The 17132-nt window shown below is 36.3% G+C and overlaps 1 protein-coding gene across 3 annotated transcripts; it reads right to left on the minus strand.

Annotated features, from left to right (window-relative positions):
* Window positions 1-4746: 4746 nt before the first annotated feature.
* LOC109031850 (uncharacterized protein C9orf85 homolog) lies at window positions 4747-15392 on the minus strand. Of its 3 annotated transcripts, none has more exons than XM_072296628.1 (3): window positions 15125-15392; window positions 13600-14039; window positions 4747-5757 (listed from the first exon to the last, which is right to left on the minus strand). In XM_072296628.1, exons 2-3 carry the CDS (start codon window positions 14003-14005, stop codon window positions 5669-5671), a joined length of 495 nt encoding a protein of 164 aa, XP_072152729.1. In that variant the 5' UTR covers window positions 14006-14039; window positions 15125-15392; the 3' UTR covers window positions 4747-5668. The 3 variants fall into 3 exon arrangements, with proteins under 3 accessions (XP_072152729.1, XP_072152728.1, XP_018899186.1); XM_072296627.1 differs by having other exon boundaries at window positions 13600-14033; window positions 15120-15392; XM_019043641.2 differs by having other exon boundaries at window positions 15120-15392.
* Between the last annotated feature and the right edge of the window lie 1740 nt (window positions 15393-17132).

Raw genomic sequence — 17132 nt, forward strand, 5'->3', positions numbered from 1 at the left:
TTGGCAACGTAGCAATGCTCCTGGTTCCTTTTTGCAAAATGCAATCAAAATGTGCCTTGACGTGAATCTACACTAGAAAAAAAGTCTCTTGAACATTGGTGGATCCAGCAAATTGGCAACATTGTTTTTCTCCACTTAAGCCTATGGAAATGTATCGAACCTCGGAGGGGGTAAGTGCTCCGACAAGAATCGATTATTTAACATGGGTTTAAATGGAGGGAATCCGGTGTTGCCAATTTGCTGGATCCGCCTCTGCTTGGAATCCAGAGTCTAGACTCTTTTCAAGTAGCAGTGATCGCGATAAGTTGCGATTTGATCGGATGCTGTATCGTGAATTTATCGACGTCAATTTTTGGCAATATTATCGGATAAAAAATTGCTATAAATTGCGGAATCATTGCTTAAATTTGCAATAAATTCCGATTTTGTCATGGCAATTTATGGAAGTAGTATCAAACAAAAAGCGTGATTAAATTAGATAAAATTTCGATTTTATCGAACACGCGATTATACGGAGATAAAATTGCGATAATATGGAGGATAATCGCTCGAAATTGATGATCCTGGCGATTTTATAGTCCAAAATTCGTAAAAAAAAAAAAAAATTGCAGCTCTATTTCAAAATATCGCACTTTTTCTGTTGAAAAATACTACTTGGATTAAGAAAAATGACAACAGAAAAACTCTTGACTCAATCGGATTTTTGCATGAATGATGAGCAGGGTCGGACTGGCTCACATCTGAGGGCGTAGACTCTAGTCTTGACTGGTTAAAGGGTGCAATGTCATATTTCCTCGTGGGGCATCCCATACGTGGAGAGGGGTTCAGAAAATTTTGGCAAAGCAGCACAAGTTTACGCTATTTTTATTTGGTACCTTCAAGCTGATTATTCATTTGACATCCTATGAATTAGATGTATTCCCGACCGCTTGTTTATATTTAATTCTTCTATATAATTTATCCATTTGCTACATACAATCCTAGCTTTGACACACTGAAACTATGCGGCCAAAACTGCAATGATAGTGGCAACGGAAAACCAACAAGACTGGCACGGGCGCTGACTTGATATGAATCTGCTAACGTATTGCTAAGGCGCAATGATACAACTATACGTACTCTCCGGAACGCGTGAGGTATCACGCCACAATTGAAGGCGTTTTCGAAACTGCCAACTCTCCATATCAGGAATCATGTGTCGCATAAGTAGGGCGTCTACAAAAACCGGCTGACGTGTATTTAGCATTTTTGCACTACTTTTTCAGTGCCTTTCCAAAAAATTCAGTGCCTCCGAAGGAGAAGAGAAAATGTACTTTTTTGGTACCTTCAAGCTGATTATTCATTTGACTTCCTATTAATTAGATGTATTCCCGACCGCTTGTTTATATTTAATTCTTCTATATAATTTATCAATTTTCTAAATACCATCCTAGCTTTGACACACTTAAACTATGCGGCCAAAACTGCAATGATACAACGGCAACGGAAAACCAACAAGACTGGCACGGACGCTGACTTGGATATGAATCTGCTATCGTATTGCTAAGGCGCAATGATACAACTATACGTACTCTCCGGAACGCGTGAGGTATCACGCCACAATTGAAGGGGTTTTCGAAACTGCCAACTCTCCATATCAGGATTCATGTGTCGCATAAGTAGGGAGGTTCAAAGTTCATTAATCATACAGAGTAAAAATTTCAAAAGATGCAATTTTGTACTCGATTTATTCTAAAATATCTGAAAATTTTCAAGAAAAATATGCAGATAGGTATTTCCTACAAAATACACGTTTTATCCGGGGAAATTTGGCAACTCTCGAATATACGGCGTTCTTCCTTAGCACGGCAGTAAAGTGACAGAGTAAACAAGAAAAAATCCAGCAAGCATGACAAGCTGTAGAAACACTGATAGACTGCTAGAGACATTCAGCGGCCGAATACGACCAACCTATGATTCCCCTTCATTAAGCCGGTTATGCAATAAAGTCTACTCTAGCGTCGCTTGCACCAGTTGCAGTGGCTCCAAAAAGTATAAATCTCGGTATTCAATTCAATAGACCTGTAGGAACTGCCATGCCATACCAAGCAAGAATCTTCAGACGTTGCCAAACCTACTCGAAAGAGAAGATTAAGTCATGTCAAAAGGTAGTGAACATACTTTTCCTCGAAGTTTTTGCGAGGTTTACGCACTCAAATTAAATTTCGTAAAAAAGTCTGTGAAAAATGCGAACTTTTTCAGAGAATTTGTGTACTTCCAGAGGGAAATTTGAAATGTCCGAACACCGCGGTGTATGTGCCGACTTTTCCCTCAGCACGACGAAGTCGGTAACTTAAAGAAATTTTGTGGATGGGTGGAAAGGCGAAGCGGGGCAAGTCAATTGAACTTAATCTTAATTAGGGCAATATTTTACCTATTTTCAGCACAATTTTCTTTGTTGGTAATAGAATTTGTCCTAAACAAGGCTATTTTGCCATGGGCAGCATATCGATGGTGAAACTACCAGACCACGTATCTAGTTTGCGGTGTTCAAAAATCTCCTCTCCCATTTTATTTTTTTGAAGGAGAACAAGTCAATATCATTCCTTGAAATTTTCACAGAGTTTTCTTCGCATATAGAGGAAAAAACAAGGAAGTTTTCAAGAATTGACTTTGAGTAGTGTTCCATTTAAAAAGTAAAGTATGACAGGAAGTCTACAATATCGCAAATCGAGATACGTGGTCCGGCAGTTTCACCGTCGATTTGGAAAATATTACTGATGCTCCTTGGGTACATTCATTTAGAAACCCAGTACCAAACATATTGAAATGAGAAAAGGTGGAGGGAATTTATTGAAGAGAATCTGGCATAGTGTCAATTGAGGGGCTTGGAGGACAAGGTCCATAAGTGCAATTTTTGAAAAAATTTAGTCATTAATTAATGATTTCAAGTGAAACTAGTCTTAATGTAGGTATATTCTAAGAAAAATGTTCTCCCAAATTCAAATTTTGAAACATCAAAAAGTCACTTTCAACTTTCTTTCTGCCATGAGGAAGGATTTATGTAATTTCGAAACTCCAAACACGTATTTCTTGAAATAGCAAAAACTGCACTTATTCCTCATCCTTCAAGCCCCTTAATTATTTCTACATGCCTGCAAGGTCCAGCAATTCCTATGAAATGTACTGAAAACTACCCAAAAAACGTATAACCAATTTCAAAGAGATCTTCATCTTACTTTGAGGAGTTGAATTAAGAGGGTTCCTCGGACATGCAATAAAAACAGAGCTATGAGTAAGTAGTCCTTTTACTCTGAATCCAGGAAGGGGTAGAAACTGGTGGATTAACTTTGAATCTATTACACGTCACTGATCTTCAAATGACTGCAATAAAAGAGCATGATGGTGCTATTTTTCTTATGTATATTGTGTGTGTCAAGAAATACTTCCTTTTTGGGAAAAGGCATATAAATAAGAAAGAAAGAAAATAGGTGAATGGAAATAAATCCTTCTTCTTTGAAAAATGGTCACATTATACTTTTTTTCTCTATAAAAATCAGATTGCATTTTGCAAAAAGGAACCAAGAGCGTTGCCAGGATACTGCAGCTTTTACCTTGCAAAGTTGATCGTCTAAACAGGTTTTATCTTAACTCCCGATGAACTATAAATTCAAGACGAAAAATCACCTTTGTAAATTTAATTGCTTGCGTGACTCTAGTAATTTTAGTGTAAATATTGTAAATTGCACAATCCTGGCAACATTAGAATACTCTTGGTTCCTTTTTGCAAAATGCAATCCAATTATTAAAAAAGATGGTGCAAGAAAACAGGTTTTGCTGCATCTACATGACATTCTTCATTCTTCTTCCATTTCTTGCATGCATTGCTTGCATTTCATTGCAAGATTAATTCTTCGTCTCTCACGTATCTGAAGTGCTTTCAATAAAAATGTAATTATTCACTCATGAATAATATTTTATCATTAACTTTAGCATAATTAATAGTGGTGTTAATCAAGAGTTTGGTGAAATTCTGGAGGGGAACATGTTATTCTTGCATGTTCAAAGTGAGGGATCACTTTACTACTTGGAACGCAGGTCTCTAAATTCTACACAAAACTGAAATAGGATTGTGCCTTAAAGTTAATCTTTTACTAGGGATTTTTGAAATCCTGCCGGTTCAGAGCGAGGAATGACATTGACATGAAGATACAACAGGTATCAGTAGATTTTTTGTAGATAGAAAATACAAGGCAGAAAAACCAGGGTATTTTCTTGGGTTATACAGTTTACTTGCAAGGTATTTTCTTTCTACCTACTCTCTGGATTTCTTGAGTATAATTTTTGGATCTACAAAAATTTCATTGCAAGCTTTGCTATTTGAGCAGTTTCCTACAAATACTTTGAAAACTACAATGATCAGACGATTTTCATCAAAATATCAGCTGAGGTCACTAATTTTACTGTTTTAATCATCAAGGTTCATTTTCGCTAAATATAGACTCTGCTCACTAGAATTTTGGAAATTTTTTAGAAACTTTCGAACGAAGAAAAATAACCTTGAAACTTCTTTTACTTCCCACGTCCAAAAGTTTATGAAGTGGAGAAGATCATTGACCCCTGTCTCCTCTGAAAATTAGCCACTAAAAAGGTTCCTATTCATTTCAATAATATTTGAAGTGCCCTCAACCTCACTTTTCGGCCCAGAATAGATCTGGGTATTTGTTGGCATACAAGGTTTTGCTAAAGTTGCTGAAAAATATTAGATTTAGTATGAAAACGAAAAACTCCTTTTAATAATACAAAAAAAGACATTAACGGAACACTTACTTGACAGTTTTAATTATTTTTGTCAGAATAAAAATGAACCCGAAGCTAATTCATCAAAATATCACAGGTGAACAAATGTAGAGTTAGCAGATAAATTGAAACTAAAAAAGAGGAAATGAGAAAACATTCTCACTTCTGTAATTAATTGTTGGCATTTTGTAAAGGAAAATATTGAGCAGTGATCAGCAAAGGGAAACTCCTTTCCTTGGCAGAAAAAAAATACATGCTGGTTGAAGTGACTCACAGAAATCTGCGTTAATTATCATGATAAACACTTTAAGTGTCAGATTTTTAATTTGAATACTTTCAGGTTATTTTGTCTGGTAATTAGCTAGTTGATAACAGAATTTGTTAGAGAAAATTTTGAGTATTTATTCAGTGTGTTTAGTTAGTTGGGCCATTTATACTTCTTGGGAAGAAAGCTGAAATAAAAAAGCACTGTTAGGAACTGAGTGGTCAGTTGGTCCTATCATGACTATACGGGAGTGAAAAATAATGGGAAAAGTACAAGTAAAGAAAGAAATACTTACATTTTTAAGTATTTGATTATGCCCTCAACAACTCAATAATTTTTCCTAATTTAAATGATCAAAAGAGAGAAAATGCAAATTAATTAAAACTGCATCTTATGGAGAATACTTTCAACTAACTAAGGAACAGACCCTTTGTTTCAGAAAAACTTAGTTCCCTTTCGCTGAACACTGTCAAATTGAGTGACAGTATTTAGAACCATTGATCAAGAGACAAAATCAATCTGCTGTTCAAATTAACAGCAAGTACAGTTACTTATCTCCGGTAGAGAGACAACCTGCGTTACTCCCTCTTTATTTTTTTCACTGGAACTTCACAGCTAGAGGATTCATTCAAAATCGGAATCAAAGTCACTGGAGCCAAAGTCACTTGAGTCAAAATCATCTTCAGTTTTGGATTTCTTCTTCTTTTTCTTGTCTGAAAAAAAAGGAAATGCAAAGTGTCAGGTAAATTTCTATCAATTCAGCTCTGTTCACGCATTATCAACATTTATTCCTGTGATGCTGGAAAGACACAAAAATAGGGGCAGATCAGTCAAACAATTGAAAAGCTTTTTTAACCAGAGCAAAAATAATTTTTAGTCCAACCTTTAATGAGAGCTGTCTCATTCAGTTTGCAATTAGTTTTTTAGGGTCAGTTCACTTTCAGCGTATAGCATCAGTTTGCCATATAAGCCTGATGATCTAAAAGCAGCATCACAGGAACATCTTTTTGTCATACTCATGACCTTGACGGGGCACAAACTAGCTAACGTTGGATCAAAGATAATCAGCATTCATGGTAAATACCAAATTCTAAAGTTCCAAAACCTTTTCTGAATTTTTTCTGTGTTTGTACTGAACTTGAACAAATGGTATTAAACAAAGAGACCAGTAAGAGACCCAAAAAGTAAAGTACTTGCCTGTTATTACTGTGAGGTGACTAAATTCTTTGTATTTTCAGGGTTTCTTTTTGAAATCCCTGTCATTCATTGATTAAAATATCAAATAATTATTTCTATTTACTCTGTTTTTCCTGGCATAGGAAATCTGGAGGCACTAAAGGGAAGGGAAACTAGGTATGTCAGTGACTAAATCAAACAAAACACCCCAAAGATTAAAATTCAGCCAGATAATATCACAATCATAAAAAACTGATTTTTTAAAAATGAGTTAATATTCATGGCTAAACTCAGAAACTTCATAATGACAGCTGAAGTCGAAAAATGCATATCTCAGGTTGAGACATTGTAAGTCTCCTCTCTTGATTCATAATTTTTTATTAGAGGAACACTGACCAACAGTTTCTATTGCAAACTGTGCATTTTCCTCACTCATTCTGAAAAAATCACAAAAAAATTGCTAGGAAATATTTCTATAAATTTCCCTTGATAAAAATGAAACAAACCTATTCGGAGACTTATTAAACTTTGCCATTGAGATGAGCATTTTCTGCTTTTGGTCATTTATACTTCAATTTGCCCTCTAATTCAAACTTCCGCAAGAGAAGCTTTGAGTGAAGATCCTCAGGCTTTTGAGCAGAGAGTTCAAAATTCAAGGACTTTAAGTACTTTTATACTTAATCCTTTTGATGGACTATTTTCAAAGTAGTAGTTATTCAGCGATTCGAGACCATAACAATTAACAGAACATCTGCCTCTGATATGGTTGCAGCTTTCAAAGACTGAAAACTAGAGGGGCTAACCAGGGTGGCAAGTCAAGTTCAATTTCAAAATTCCCTGACTTTTCCCTGACTTTTCCCTGACTTTACAATAAAATTCCCTGACTTTTTGTAGGCAAGAGACCGCGACTTTTTCTGAATACGATTAAATTTCCTGACTTTTTAAAGTCATCGACGCGCAGTTGCACTCAGAATGTTGTGGGTAAATTCGGTGCTGAATAATTGAATGAATTATAGCCTGGAATGCACATCTTTAACTTATTTTGATAAAAAGAGATAACCATTTCACAATCAAAGAAAATTCAGAAAAAAAAATTACACACATTAATTAAAATTTTAAATTTTCATTTAACTTCTTAATAATGTATGAAAGGGAAGGAGTGGCGTACGATGAATCAGTCTCTGTATTAAAATCACTGAAATCGGTCAGCTGCAAAAGCTATGAGATTGTGCCGTAATAGCTACAAAATTTCGTCCTAAGATAATAACACTAGCCATTCAGGGAGTACTTTGTAGAAAGATGCTGAACATGGTATGAGGGAGCAAAAACAGAAAGCAAGAAAACAAGATTTTGAACACAGAAAAAAGTTCATAAATTTATTAAATTAAAAGGAACAAATAAACTTATAGGTCTGGGAGATCAAGAAACTAGCACTTATATTGAAACAAATTAATGCACTTAATGCATTTAGAAGAGACACATTTAGAACAACAGATCAATGAAATCATAAAAGTAGTAATGATCTGAGTATGAGTGAACAAGAATACCTAATTGAATTAATTAAACAAAACATAGCGAAACTGATACATTTAGTATACTGAGCATAAAAAAGTGGTCAGAGATCCTGAAGATCAAAAAAGTATTGCTATTTTTGATACAGGCAAACAATAATGCTCGTACGAATTAAATACTTTGCCCTCATGAGAAAAATAATTGAAGAAATATTTGTATTTTCACTACAAAATATTGGGAAAAATGGTTACATTTCAAGTGTGAATATGCAGACGTCTGGAACTGAATTTACAACAATGCAGAGACAGGAATGACTTGACACATCCAATAGGTCCGCCGGTGATATCAACTGAGCATCTTTTTCATTCCCGGAGATGAGAAAAAGAAAAGAACTGAAGTATTCGAAACTTACCTGAGCACATCCTAGAGCTTTGTCTCCAACAATCCGAAATTCGGACAGTTCAGTTCAGCACCAGCACCACTTCATTTACGATGTTAGGTTAGGAGGATTTCACCGCCCAGCCATGCAGTTGCACCAACCTTACATGTTTTCTACCAAAACACGGCAGATTCGAACTATGCATAGTATACACCACGATCTGCGCGGACCTGACTCGAGGTTATTAATAAAATTGTTTTTATTGGTACACGGTTGTCAACGATTCCCGATCCGCGCGTGTTTCTGTTAGTTCCCCCTACCGAAAGCCGCCGGGCGCAACGAAATAACCGACAGGATCATTCTTTTAGTGTGCATAGGTTGGTAAGTCACAACGATGACGGAGGAGTGGGGGACCGACGAAAAGGAACGACACCCAACGGAGTCGGACGGAAATGACCGATCGTGGAACACTGTTGCCATGTGGAGTATGGAACGCCGTTAGTGTCAAAACCCTTTTCTTGCGCGCGCGGAATTTTTTCTGGCGCGCGGAATTTTTTTTCGGCGCGCGGAAAGAAAAAACCCGTTTTCGATGAAAATCTCTGAATTTCCGGATTCCGCGCCGGTATTCGATATATTTGCGCCGTTTGTGTCAAAACTATTTTTTCCGGCGCGGCGCTCCAAATCTGTTCCGCGCGCGGACTTTTCGATATATCGATTCCTGCTCGCCGTTTGTGTCAAAACTATTTTTTCCGGCGCGGCGCTCCAAATCTGTTCCGCGCGCAGAATTCTCGATATATCGATTCCTGCTCGCCGACTGTTTTTTCCGGCGCTGCACCAGAAAATAATTCCGCGCGCCACTTTTTCGATATATCGATTTTTCTGCGCGCGGAGAATATTATCTCTCTTTTGAACGATTTCCATTATCGATCCTCTGCGTGCCCCTGCCGTATTTGGGTCGCGGTCGTGTAAACAAACGCAGATTGATAACACAAATGATCCAAACAACTCGAAATCTCTTAATTTTAATTAATTTAAATCCATTTTCGACTTCAACCAAGCATTTGGCAATAATATTCATCGTATTTTACAACCTGGAGCCACGGCCTATCGGCTCATTTTAAGGTGCATTCTGAAAATCAGTTTTACAAGTCCAATGTCCAAACCCAGACTTTCTTCTTTTACTTTTTTTTAACCATTCTCTTTTCACTTTCGCCTCAAATCAAATGTTTTGCAGTTTTTTTATCTTAAGTAAGTGGTCCTGAATTCATTCAAGAGTTAGAAGTTCACGATTTATTTAGTATTATAGCCTTTTGACCTCTTAAGCTTTATCGATATGATCTCATGTAGTTCGAGGTTTCTTTGGCCCAAACCAAGTGATTACTTACACATCTGATGTGAGTCTTATGGCTCTTCAAATTCGCAGTGTAGAATTAAATCAGAGACTACAGTTACTTAATCCAGTTCTGCTCTCTTGTTCAATGTTTGTCATAAGTGTTTGTTCGTGTCTGTTCTTTATAAGTGACCACTGTAGTGCGTATACACAGTTATGCTATCGGTACAGGTATTATTTCTTGTTTTCTACAGTCAGGACTTTCTCTTAAGCGCAATAATTTACCAAAGAAATTCACCTAGTTGCGTAAATAATTTGGTGTATAGATATTCTGTTAATGTCTCCTTGCGGTGATGCAAAGTTTCTGAGATCTGTCATAAGTGGATTTTGCATTTAGACGGTCACTCTTGCCTGATAAAATTACTGCTCTAGCAGCTTCAAATTTATACTTTGATCTCTGATTCATCACTAAATGACACTCGTGCGGTGTCATTTATCTTTAATCAGTTCAAAGCTATTTCGACAATGAATCATCAAAGGTCCGATCGAAGAAGGAATTTTCTGGTGAGTGCTGCGGCTGAACCGACATCACAACTCTACTATCGAAAGCATCAACCAAGACATGATCATTCGTCTGGAAGTGGAAATATTTTGCAACTCATCAGCAGGCCGATTATTGAAGGCTTAGAGCAACCCGACAAGACAACAAATTCCGATATATTACATGGAGAAGATAGGGCTATGTCTTTTCATATCGGGCTGACATAGTTTCAATAATCAGGTAGCTGGTAGTTTAACAGGTAAGATTTGTAAAGTCACTTAGGTATCACAAGTTACATTCGTATCTCTTGTGGAACAGTGTTTGTAGGTATGCTTACCTTTGTGGAGATTAATTGATAACAAAACGAGCATATCGATGTCATAGCCTAACTAGAAAACCATGTACGTAGATTTACAAAGTTTCAGACTTTCTGTTTCTCTTCGATTATAAAATCATGCAACGAAATGTTAGAAATGTCATCCCCAGATAACCTTAACCATGTTCCTGACTTATTCTTATGGGAGGATGTAATTCTATGTCTTTTCAAAATCCTTCCATCCGTCTGTACCTGAGAAATTCAGTAAATCAGCCGACTTTCGGACTTTTAACCAGAATCGTCGGCATCTTTACAATTGAAATGATTCTTAGGTGTTTTTGAACAAAGGCATTTTATTAAAATTTTTGTTGGACAGGTTTGATTCACCCTGAATTCTTAAATAGAGAGAAAAAAAATATTTTCTTCACTCTAGAAAGACATGAAACTGACCAAGCTGTAGGTAAGTAAGCAGTTTTTGATTACTTCATTCCATGAAATGTGATGAGCCTTGTTGCTGCAGGAAACACAACATACTAGCAGGAATCCTCAAATAAATTTTCTATCTTGTACAATATCTGTTGATACTTAAGTATTTGATGATACCTACGCAGTACAAAATTTCTGAAAAGACACTGGGAATACCAGCAGAGTTATCTCAAAATTTTCTCTCAGGAACAAAACTAAAAATTGTGGAAGTTTCCTAAGAATGCTCTGAAGACAAATTTACGTATTATTAATAGATGAAGTGTAGCCTGCTACATATCATGTCGTATTCCTCTTCAAATATACATGCAGGTGAGTAGATTTTGAAATTTTGAGCGCACAATTTGCTTAAGAAAGAAGCGAGCACTACCATGATTTCCACTTACCATTACCACTTCCTCATAAATTTTTATAAGTTGATGCTTTTGAAAGTTGAGTTGTGATGTCGGTTCAGCCGCAGCACTCACCAGAAAATTCCTTCTTCGATCGGACCTTTGATGATTCATTGTCGAAATAGCTTTGAACTGATTAAAGATAAATGACACCGCACGAGTGTCATTTAGTGATGAATCAGAGATCAAAGTATAAATTTGAAGCTGCTAGAGCAGTAATTTTATCAGGCAAGAGTGACCGTCTAAATGCAAAATCCACTTATGACAGATCTCAGAAACTTTGCATCACCGCAAGGAGACATTAACAGAATATCTATACACCAAATTATTTACGCAACTAGGTGAATTTCTTTGGTAAATTATTGCGCTTAAGAGAAAGTCCTGACTGTAGAAAACAAGAAATAATACCTGTACCGATAGCATAACTGTGTATACGCACTACAGTGGTCACTTATAAAGAACAGACACGAACAAACACTTATGACAAACATTGAACAAGAGAGCAGAACTGGATTAAGTAACTGTAGTCTCTGATTTAATTCTACACTGCGAATTTGAAGAGCCATAAGACTCACATCAGATGTGTAAGTAATCACTTGGTTTGGGCCAAAGAAACCTCGAACTACATGAGATCATATCGATAAAGCTTAAGAGGTCAAAAGGCTATAATACTAAATAAATCGTGAACTTCTAACTCTTGAATGAATTCAGGACCACTTACTTAAGATAAAAAAACTGCAAAACATTTGATTTGAGGCGAAAGTGAAAAGAGAATGGTTAAAAAAAAGTAAAAGAAGAAAGTCTGGGTTTGGACATTGGACTTGTAAAACTGATTTTCAGAATGCACCTTAAAATGAGCCGATAGGCCGTGGCTCCAGGTTGTAAAATACGATGAATATTATTGCCAAATGCTTGGTTGAAGTCGAAAATGGATTTAAATTAATTAAAATTAAGAGATTTCGAGTTGTTTGGATCATTTGTGTTATCAATCTGCGTTTGTTTACACGACCGCGACCCACATACGGCAGGGGCACGCAGAGGATCGATAATGGAAATCGTTCAAAAGAGAGATAATATTCTCCGCGCGCAGAAAAATCGATATATCGAAAAAGTGGCGCGCGGAATTATTTTCTGGTGCAGCGCCGGAAAAAACAGTCGGCGAGCAGGAATCGATATATCGAGAATTCTGCGCGCGGAACAGATTTGGAGCGCCGCGCCGGAAAAAATAGTTTTGACACAAACGGCGAGCAGGAATCGATATATCGAAACTTCCGCGCGCGGAACAGATTTGGAGCGCCGCGCCGGAAAAAATAGTTTTGACACAAACGGCGCAAATATATCGAAAACCGGCGCGGAATCCGGAAATTCAGAGATTTTCATCGAAAACTGATTTTTTCTTTCCGCGCGCCGAAAAAAAATTCCGCGCGCCAGAAAAAATTCCGCGCGCCAGAAAAAATTCCGCGCGCGCAAGAAAAGGGTTTTGACACTAACGGCGTTCCATAGTGGAGGAGGGACGGAACTCTGTTTGCTACGTAATGTACACGTTAGTTCATAAGATGCGCTGCGCTGATGCGCTACGAAAATTCCCTGACCGCGGCAATAATTCCCTGACATTTCCCTGACTTTTCCCGGTCACTCAAAATTCCCTGACAATTCCCGGTTTTCCCGGTTTTCCCTGACGCTTGCCACCCTGCTAACGTTTTTCATTTCGAGAGTACCTACACCAGAAGTCTACTTTCAAGCTTGCTGATCATCTTCAATTCTACTGTTTCTCTCCGCTTGATGAACAGAAACACCCACTAGGCCATCAATCTGGGGCAAGTCTCTCGCAGAAGAACCCATCAGAAAAATAAAGACTGCTTTGCAATACTGTGCCATGATTTGTCTCGATTCAAAATGTAAGTGATGGTAATCATAAATTTCCACTTGAAACTGTTTGCAGATGAGAGCGAATGGATGCTAACATGATACGCCCCAATCACAGAGCTACTTAGCGACGACCGTTGAAAAAAACATTAAAAGAACTCTTAAATTTCTAAAGGACAACTCTTCAAAAAACTGTTAGAACTTTCGTATTAGAAAACCCTCTTTGGCTATTTTTTGAGTAAAATTTACGAGAAGTATTTGAGGAAAAGAGTGTGAAAAAACTCTTAAAAATCGACTGTAGTTTTTCAACACTAAAAATTTTAAAAAACTACGATGATATTTTCAGAGTTTTTTGAACGCTTATTTCTCAAATTTTACTTAAAGATTAGCCAAAAAGGGTTTCCTAATACGACAATTTTGACAGTTTTTTGAAGAGTTTTTGAAATTTTTTTTAAAAATGTCATTGCTATTAGGACTCATCATTTCGGCTTCCTGACATGACATGAACCATTGGCTTGATCTCATGCAAAATAAGTAGAAGATTTTGTTGATTGTCTCACCTTTGACACTTAATTTCTTGACATTTTCTGTCAGATCCTCTGTTGAGTTTTCGCCGAGCTCCTCTTTTTCTTTTTCCTCCAAATCTTTCACTAAGGATTCATTTTTCCCGCACTTTGGGCATACTTTGAGCTTACTGGCACAGGGGCGACAGATAGTGTGATACGCCTCAAGAACAGTCCTCTGGTTACATTTGGTGCAATTGGCTGGTTTGGTCAGAAGTTTATACTTTTTGTACTTAACTTTCCAGTCAAGAATTCCTTTGCATCTGAGGCATACGTTCACAATATTTTTGTTGACAATCTTAATGGTCTGCGGGGTTCTGTCATGCAGGGTGTTTTTGAAAGCGACAGAATTTTTATGCTTTTGAGGTCTGGATCTGCTCAAGTTTCCCTTTTGAGAGCTCATTGTACATCTGAATGAATTGGTTTGAAATCTGAAACTAATTAAACGAACCAAATATGTTTAAATGAATAAAATAGATACACGACTTTCCTGTAAAATAATTGAGAATGATCTATAAACCCAGTACCTAAGAATTATCATTTCTTGCATTTCTTCAAGTAGTTTCTTCAACGTTGATGTGACACTAGGGTGATTCTACGAAATAAAGGATACAGGGTGAAAAAAATGAAAAATGTATATGGACGGTGAAACTACCTGACCACGTATCTCGTTTCCGGTGTTTAAAAATCTCCGCTCCCTTTATATTTTTTTGAAGGACAACGAATCGATATTATTTCTTTTTGAGGAAACCTATGAATATTTTTCCTTGAAATTTTCAGAAGTTTTAGATCAAATTACAAAAAAAATTATCTGAGGAATTGGTAGACAAATATTCAAAAATTTTCCTGAAAATTAGTAACTTGCCAGGGGAAATTTGACAACGCCTGAAGGCTCATACGGCGTTCCTTAGCACGGCAGATCATTCCTTGAAGTTTATGCAGAATTTTCTTCGCACAAAGAAGAAAAATCAAGGCAGTTTTAAAGAATTCCCATTGGGTAGTTTTCCATTCAAAAAATAATGTATGACACGAAGCTTGCAATGTCACAAATCGAGTCATAGACACTATTAGTGCCACGTCACAGAAAAGCGATGTTTATCGATCATGTATCGATTTTTTTGCTTTGGTAGCATTGAAAGTGGTTATGCCGAAGTTGTTGTTTGGATCCAATTCGATATAATGGAGAATCCCTATGATGACGTTGCCACTAATAGCATCTATATGATTGCAGACTTACACCGTCGACATATTATTTACACAAGGATGTCAAAGGAAAAACAAGACCTGCCTGCCATTAGCGTCTGCTTAACCTTCTCATACTTAAAGCTAAATTGTTGCTGAACAATGATGCATGGGGCCCCTCCCATAAATAATTTAAATGATTCAAAAGACATATTATGTCGACTGACGATTGCCTAGGGATCATTTCTGCAAAAACATATTGCATTAAAACCAATCAGTGAAATAAAGATGAAACCTGTGGCATTAAATTTTAAGGAACATATTCAAGGACTTACAATACAATGTAGTTTCACTGAAGCTCTGATATCATGAACTCCTCGGCAGGTTTGAGCTGAAGCGAGCTTCGGAAGCTAGTTTAAAAGATGGAAATACTTGGTCATTTGATGTAAGGTAGTTGAACATAAATGTATGAAACTGATAGAAACTTTTGAAAAAATGCAAGCATCCACTTATAGATGAAACCAACTGCAAAAAATGAAAATTTATGATGAGCACGTTGATACATTTACAACTGGCTTAACCTAAAATTGGATAAACAAACATCAACATCGTGTACTACTGTTGTCAAGTGGTACGTAAAATTCTTGATTGGCTAGTTGCCGCTCGAAGAACTGGCGGTATTATTCAAAAAAGAGAATTCATTAGCTACTAAGGATCTACAAAGAGGGGGAATATGGGTGCTGTAAGATAGGAAATGGGCACAAGAAAGTACGAAACTTTAAATTTGATAATTCTCCCCCCTTAATTATTCGTTTCGGTCTTCAAGTTAATATCCAGGGGACAGTCTCAGGTTACTCAAAAATTTGATACTAACCATTATTCGTAATTGCTTAATATGAAAGAAGAAATCCATAAGCATCACTATGCGATCGGTTGCTTTTGTAGTTTTTACAGTCCATTTTTTGGTAAACTTGATCCAATTGATATCCTACAGATACTTACCTAATCTACTTATGCAATGTTGGTTATAAGAAACCCTTTTTAACATTCTTTCAAAGACAATTAGATCAGAGAATGAAAATACACCGACTTGAAATCATAAAAATGCCCAAATTTCATAAGAGCTATTGAGGATAGTGCACCTGTTTCAACTTGGGCCTTTCAAGTGTCCCAAAATATTTGTCCTTAGGCACCAAAAAGCTTTTTCTTTACTGCTCAGTTTCTTGTGTCTCTTGGAAATTTTTATTTTTTGGAGTTGGTGCGTTTTCATTCTTGCTGATTGACTACCTTTTTGGGAGTATTTCAACTTTTTCCCAGAAATTTAGTGTTGACTGAAGTTCTTTTTCTAAATTGAAGAAAATGTTAAAATATTTGTTTCCTCCGAGTGAATCGAAACATGAAACTAATTTTAAAAAAGTTAGGTATTTTTATAAATGAGTCTATTTTTTTCTGACATCTTGGCGCCGATGTTGGACATGAGTCAAAAGAAGAAATAAACTGATCAGCCATACCAACTGAATTGCAGTTAGCAGAGGGGAGCCGGGGCAATTGCAAGATTTTCAAAATTGAGCAACTTTCTCTTTGTTTTAAAAAAACTTTATAAATGTATTGTAATAAAATGTACACAATCGTTTTCCTTTCAATTGACAATTTTTTAGTAAGTAGCAATAAGAAAACTATTTGCTATTCCAGGCATGTGATTGTTTGGAGTCGATCTTGGGCCTTTTAAAAAGCCCATGATTTCAGTTGTCTAATAATGCATGTATTCATGTTGTTTTTTTGACTGATCAGTTGCTCAATGATTGAAATTGTTTGCAATGCCTCAACAAATTTCCTTTGTTAAGTGTGTATTTATACAAGGGCAAAATTACCTTCTTTTTTAAAGCCTACTTAAAAGCAAATTATTATTTTAGAGATAAAAAGTAATATGTTTGCCTGTAAAAGGCTTATAGTAAAAGTTATTTTTTGCAATATAACTGGAATTTTATTACCCTGAATAGTCCTTTAAGGAAAATGGGAAAAGACACAAGCATGTGTAACTTAAGATGGGCACTTTTAAAAAATTAGTTAATTAAGCTATCACTAGAACAGATATACTGCTGCATTTCCGAGGTTTTGAGTTTCCAAAAACACCCTGGCTCAACTCAATATATAATTTTTAAAGCAGTGAAGAGAAAGTCACAAGGACGTTTAGATCATACCAAGTAACTGACAAAGATTGGAATTATTCAGGAAGAACAAAAATAATGATGTAATGTAAATTATGGATTTTCTATAATTTCAAAAATTCAAAAATTACACTAACAATATAAAAAATATCACAGGAAAATATAAAAATATGTGTGAGG

Source organism: Bemisia tabaci, chromosome 2 (assembly GCF_918797505.1).
Source record: "Bemisia tabaci chromosome 2, PGI_BMITA_v3".
NCBI classification, from domain to species: Eukaryota; Metazoa; Arthropoda; class Insecta; order Hemiptera; family Aleyrodidae; genus Bemisia; species Bemisia tabaci.